Source organism: Atractosteus spatula, chromosome 9, assembly GCF_055471065.1.
Source record: "Atractosteus spatula isolate fAtrSpa1 chromosome 9, fAtrSpa1.hap1, whole genome shotgun sequence".
NCBI lineage: Eukaryota > Metazoa > Chordata > Actinopteri > Semionotiformes > Lepisosteidae > Atractosteus > Atractosteus spatula.
The window spans coordinates 11,860,874-11,866,944 of record NC_142714.1 but is presented as its reverse complement, the minus strand read 5'-3'; the positions used below and the strand labels follow the sequence as shown (position 1 = coordinate 11,866,944).

Genomic DNA, 6,071 nt, shown 5'->3' with positions numbered 1-6,071 from the left:
ACCAGGCGAGGGCGTTACACTGCCCCCACCTGAAGCGTCTGGCGTCTCGCCGACGTCGAACACCCCCCTCAGGCTGTACTCGTATCCGGCCAACTGCTGCGGAACCCTGCGTGAGCGGCCGCTGCGCCGCGGTGACGGCTGGCGACCCACGGACGCCCCACTATCGGCCGGCTCCAGCCCCGGCTGCTCCTCTAGAGCCTCCCCACACGGCTCCTCCTCCCGGGCCCGGTAGGGGGCCAGGCGGTCTCGGTGCAGGACCACCACTCTCCCCCGTGTTCGCAACCGGACACGGTAGCAGACCTCGCCCACCACCCCGAGTACCTCAGCGGGCCCCTCCCACGACGGCGCCAGCTTAGGGCTGAGGCCTTTGCGGCGCCGCGGGTTGTACACCCAAACCGAGTCCCCGGGCTGGAAGGCAGGCCCCCTGCAGCGCAGGTCGTAGTACCGCTTCTGCCGGACCCCCGCCTGTGTCAGGTGGGTCCGTGCAAAGCTGTGCACCCGCTGCATCCGCTGCCGCAGGTCCCACTCGTAGTCCGGTCCAGCCGGCGGTGCCGACCCGTCTCCGGGCGGCGGGCCGAAGACCAGGTCCACCGGTGTTCGCATTTCCCGGCCCAGCATGAGCGAGGCCGGGGTGCACCCGGTGGATTCCTGGACCGCGGTCCTGTACGCCCAGAGCGCAAGGGGGAGGTGGCGGTCCCAGTCCCGTTGGTGCCGGGACACCAGGGTGGCCAGCTGGGTGGCGAGCGTCCGATTAAACCGCTCCACCAACCCGTCGCTCTGGGGATGCAGCGGTGTGGTCCGCGTCTTAGTGATCCCCAGGCGCTGGCACACTCTGGCGAAGACCTGGGACTCGAAGTTACGCCCCTGGTCACTGTGTAACTCCTCCGGCACCCCCAGCCTGACAAACATCCCCTCCAGCAGTGCATCGGCCACCGTGGGGGCACTCTGGTCCGGGAGGGCGTAGGCCTCCGGCCACTTCGTAAAATAATCCATGGCCACCAAGACGTAGCGGTTCCCGGCCTCAGTGCGCGGAAACGGGCCCAAAACGTCCACTCCCACCCGCTCCATAGGAGCCCCCACCTGGTGTTGTTGGAGGGGGGCCCGGGAGCGCTCGGGGGGGCCCTTCTGTGCCACGCACACCGCACACGTTCGGCAGTACCGCTCCACGTCCCGGTGGCAAAGACCCCAATAAAAATGGCTTCGGAGACGCTGCAGGGTTTTTTTACCGCCGAAGTGCCCCACGCCCGGCTGGCCGTGCACCGCTCGGAGCACCGCCCCGCGGAGCGACCGAGGCACCACCAGCTGCCACCGTACCTCGCCACTGGAGGGTACCCGCCACCCCCGGCGCAGCACCCCGTCCTTTACCTCCAAGGCCTCCCACAGGGCGCAGAGGGCCTTGACGGACTTTGGGTGCGGGGCGAGCTCCTCTCGCGTAGGCCGCACTCCTGCTGCCCTCCAGCGGAGCACCGGCCCCACGTCAGGATCAGCTGCCTGACGCTGCGCCAGGTCTGGCAGGCCCACCCCCAGCGGCCCCTCCCGGGCCGTGGCCGCGGTGCTCACCCCCGCCACGGGGCGGACAGCCCCCTCACGCTGCTCCCGCCGGGCGCAGTGGTGGCAGTCCGCGGCCTCGCAGGGGCGCCGCGAGAGAGCGTCGGCATTGAGATGGCGAGACCCCGCACGGTGCACGACAGTGAAGTCGTACTCCTGCAGGATCTCTATCCATCGCGCCATCTGCCCCTCCGGCTCCTTAAAGTGGAGCAGCCAGGTGAGGGACGCATGGTCGGTCCTCAGCCGGAACCGGGTCCCGAACAGGTACGGCCTGAAGTGGTGGACCGCCGCCATCACCGCTAGCAGCTCGCGACGGGTCACGCAGTAGTTCCGCTCGGGCCTAGTCAAAGCCCGACTATAGTAGGCCACTACGCGCTCCCCATCCGGCCCCTCCTGCGCCAACACCGCGCCCACCCCCGAGTCACTCGCGTCGGTATCGAGAACATACGGCAACCGCGGGTCGGGGTAGGCCAGCACGGGGGCCCCCACCAGAGCTTCACGCAACCGGCCGAAGGCAGTCTCACAGCCCGAGTCCCAGTCAAAACGGCGGCCCTTGTCGGTGAGGCGGTGCAGCGGGGCAGCGATGCTGGCAAAATCCCGGACGAACCTCCGGTAGTATGAGGCCAACCCCAGAAAGCTGCGCAGCTCCGCGACGGTGCGTGGAGTCGGCCAGCCCCTCACTGCGGCGACCTTACCTGGGTCCGTAGCCACCCCTCGCGGTCCAACAACATGTCCCAGGAAGGTCACCTCCCGCCGCAGGAGCTCGCACTTGCGGGGGTTGAGCCTCAGGCCAGCACGGCGGATGCAGGCCAGCACCGCCTGGAGGTTCGTCAAGGCCTGATCGAAACTCCGGGCATGGACCAGCAGATCGTCCAGATACAACACACACTGGTTCCGCGGGACCGATGCCAGCACCCTCTCCATCAGCCTCTCGAACGTCGCCGGGGCATTGCACAGGCCAAAAGGCATGACAGTAAACTGCCAGAGGCCCTGGCCGATGGAAAAGGCCGTCTTCGGGCGAGCATCGGGAGCAAGCGGTACCTGCCAGTAGCCGCAGCGGAGGTCCAGGGAGCTGAACCAGGTCGACCCGGTGATGTAGTCCAGGGCGTCATCTATCCTCGGCAGGGGATAGGAATCTTTCCGGGTGACCTCGTTCAGCTTGCGATAGTTGACGCAGAACCTCCACGAGCCGTCTTTTTTTTTTACCAGTACGGCTGGCGCCGACCACGGGCTCGCGGAGGGCTCAATCACCCCCGCTGCGGCCATCTCCCGGATCTTTTCCTCGGCGGCGGTCCGCTTGGCATGAATCATGCGTCCCGGTGGGATGCGGATGGGCCGAGCGTCGCCGGTGTTGATCTCGTGTTGGACCAGGGCAGTGCGGGTGCAGTCCTCATCTCTCGCCGCAAAGAGATCTTCGTTCTGGGCGAGTAGCTCCTGGAGCCGCTGCCGCTGGTCCTGATCGAGGCCTTCGCAGCTCCGCTGGAAGAGGTCCTCCACGGCGCGCCTCGCTTCCACGCAACGCTCGGCCCCCGCCGCCGCCGCCTTGTCTGGCCCCTCGGCTGACTCGGGAGCAGGATCCGGCACGCTCGCTCCCCGGCTCACAGGCCTGGTCTGCCCCGGCGACTGACGCCGCCGCCGCCGCCGCCGCCTCTTGTTCCCCCGGCTCCGGCAAGCCCGCGTCCCTCGGCCTTCGCCGGGCCTGCCCTCCACCAGGTGCAGTCGCTCCCCCTGCCACACCAACTCCTGCCGGTCCAAGTCCAAACTGGCCCCCACTCGCTGCAGCAGGTCCAGCCCCAGAATGCAGTCCTCCTGGATGGGTGCGAGGTAGCAGGGGTGGCGCACCGTCGCTGCACCCAGACGGAAGGCAAGCACCTGTTTCCCCCGGACTGCAGCGAGCTGTCCCGTCACGGTCCTTAGCCGCAGGCTGGAGGCCTCCCATCCTGGGGGGTTGGTGCCCTCGGTGTCGGGGAGGACGCCCGGTCGGAGTAGGGTCACCGAAGAACCGGTGTCGAGTAGGGCCAGGCAGGGTTGGTCCTCGATTCGGCATTGGAGGTACAGGCCTCGGCTACAGCCGACTCGCCCCACGGTGGCGTGAGGGGCACCGGTTTTTACAGCGCTCTCCGGAGCGGGGGTTGAGGTGTTCAAGGGCGGCCTTCCCCGCGCTGAGCCGCCCCGTTCCCGTTTCCCGACGCCGATCGGGGAGGACGAGGCTCGGGTGCCCGGCAGAGCCGGGCTCGGTGTCCTCTCTTCCCGCAGCGGTCGCAAATCAGCGTGCGGGGCTGTTCCGCGGGGGTCGCTGCCCGGGCTGGCTCCTCTTCCCCCTCGCTGGATTCCTCCGTCGCCGTCTCGGTCAGCCGGCAGGGCGCACTGCGTCTGGTGGCGCTTCCAGCCACCCCGAACACAGCCTCAGCCCGTGTGGCAAGGGCCAAGGCCTGCTCCAGCGATGTTGGCATGGCCAGCTGCACGTGGCGCCGCAGCTCCTCTGGCGAGAGGGCCTTGAGAAAGGCCTGGAGAGCCATCTCCCGCTGCGCCTCCCGGGGGAAAGTTGGGTATCCTCGGCGGGCAAGGAACATGACATCCGCGGCGACCGGGCCCAGTCGCTCTCCTGGTCGGCGCCGCCGCAGGGCCAGCCTCTCCCGCATCAAGTCCGGCGCCTCCTCTACACCGAAGCGCAGCTGGAGGGCTGCCGCCAGCGCCGCGTAGTCGCCTCTGTCTTCCTCCGGGACGTCCAGGAGCACCTGGCAGGCCGCTCCTTCCAGCGCCGCCGCCAGGTGGCCGGCCATCTCCGCCCGGCTCCAGCCATTCGTCCGGGCCGCGAGCTGGAACTGTGCCTCATAGGTTTCCCAAGGCGCTTCACCATCGTAGCGACCTGGTCGCACCCGCGCCGATGGGTGTGGGAATCGCTGATCGGCTCCGGCAGGGAGGGCATCTTCTCTCCGGGGCAGCCGCCCCAATTCTACTGGCGGGGCCACTACTGGGTAGCCCTGGTAAGGGCTGTGGCCACCTGTCGCACCCAGGAGTTGCTCAGGCTCCCTATGTGTGCTGCCGATGGGTTCTGCGTCTGTCAGCGTCAGCCGGCGCTTAACAGAGTCGGGTAATGTCTGCCACGAGTTGCTCATTCTGCCCGCTTCTGACACCAATGTAGCGTTGCAGGTTCTTTTCAGAACTAAAGAACAGTGGAGACGCGATTAACCAGCCAAAACACTGACTTTATTTGACAACCACACCAAAACCAAACACAGGATCTACACACACATGAGGAGACTGACGGAACACGTACACATATTTAGGGTGGTAATTACCTAACAACACACTACACTTTTACAGGACTACACAGGGCACTCGAATTACTAGGACATTATTTACACAGGTAGGGTCAGCCGCTGGTCATCGTGCTGACCCTCATACTCTCCCCGGCTACCACTCCCAGCATGCCCCGCGGTACTACGAGCGCCTAGGGGCGCTTCCTCCTCACCACCAGGCGAGGGCGTTACAGTATGTAAGTAAGCGGTTTATTGACATTTACATCAATCAACTGTTCAACAAACATCAAACGAAATATAAGAAAATAAACATTTGCACGTTGGAAATGGAATCTTCAAGAACTTCATACGTTTTATTTTATCATTCAGGAGGTGCGGTTCACGCATAATCAATGACGTTACTGAACAGCAAACAATCAATCAAAAATTCAGATAATGTGGCAAAACAAGTAGGCCTTCGTGGGAGAGTTTAAATACAGTTTTGCAATAAATTATCGGTCAACTCAATAGGTAGTACTTAGAAAAGGCCTTTAAAAATATATATTGTAGATACTTCCTTTGGTTTAGCTGGCAAACTATTGCAAACTTTCACAAAATCAGCAACAGCAGTACATGTCATTATGCCCCTTGGGCCTTGCCTTAGGTCTTTTCCGTCGATCACTGAGTTCTCACATGGGACCATTTTGAAGCCCTGTGCCTCCTGCACTACAGCTTTTTACGCCACTCAGGTTATTATGTCATCTGCTCAGCAGAAACAAAATAGAGGGAACATAGATTATGCCCTGTACTGTGTTTGCTTGTTCCATGCTTGCCTATGTTCATCAGTCTGCCTCTGTTGCTTGCTGCAAACAGTGTGCTCTTTGCTCATAGAGCTGTTTACCTTCTCGCCCTTGATTATCTGCCCAGTCTGAGGTTTATTATACAAAATTATTTACAGTGTCCCTTGCTGTTTGGTTACCAGTTTGTTCAGATATAATCCTTTGCAGTTATACTGATACCCTTCGCTATGTAAAGGTTTCCAGTGGTCTTCAGTACACCACATCCTCAGGCATATGTTAAGTTTACATTTCCAATTATCTAACTTTTACAGTTGGTCAACTTTGCATAGTGCAGTCAGAATTCCTAAGAAAATCACTGATTTACAGTAATCTTGCTCCTCAATTTGCCTTTATGGGCTTTGAATTTATTTATGTCATGTTAAATCTTCTTTGCATCTTCTATGGTGTTTTGCCAGTCTACATTATTAATATCTTCTGCAGT

The 6,071-nt window shown here is 62.1% G+C and overlaps 1 protein-coding gene and 1 pseudogene across 1 annotated transcript; one reads left to right on the top strand and one right to left on the bottom strand.

Annotated features, from left to right (window-relative positions):
- Positions 1–1,142: 1,142 nt before the first annotated feature.
- Positions 1,143–2,854, top strand: LOC148828188 (uncharacterized; annotated as a pseudogene).
- Positions 2,855–3,689: 835 nt separating this feature from the next.
- Positions 3,690–5,493, bottom strand: LOC148828187 (uncharacterized). The gene is made up of 2 exons (XM_088925191.1): positions 5,484–5,493; positions 3,690–4,714 (listed from the first exon to the last, which is right to left on the bottom strand). The coding sequence occupies exons 1-2, from the start codon at positions 5,491–5,493 to the stop codon at positions 3,690–3,692; spliced, it is 1,035 nt and encodes a 344-aa protein (XP_088781317.1).
- Between the last annotated feature and the right edge of the window lie 578 nt (positions 5,494–6,071).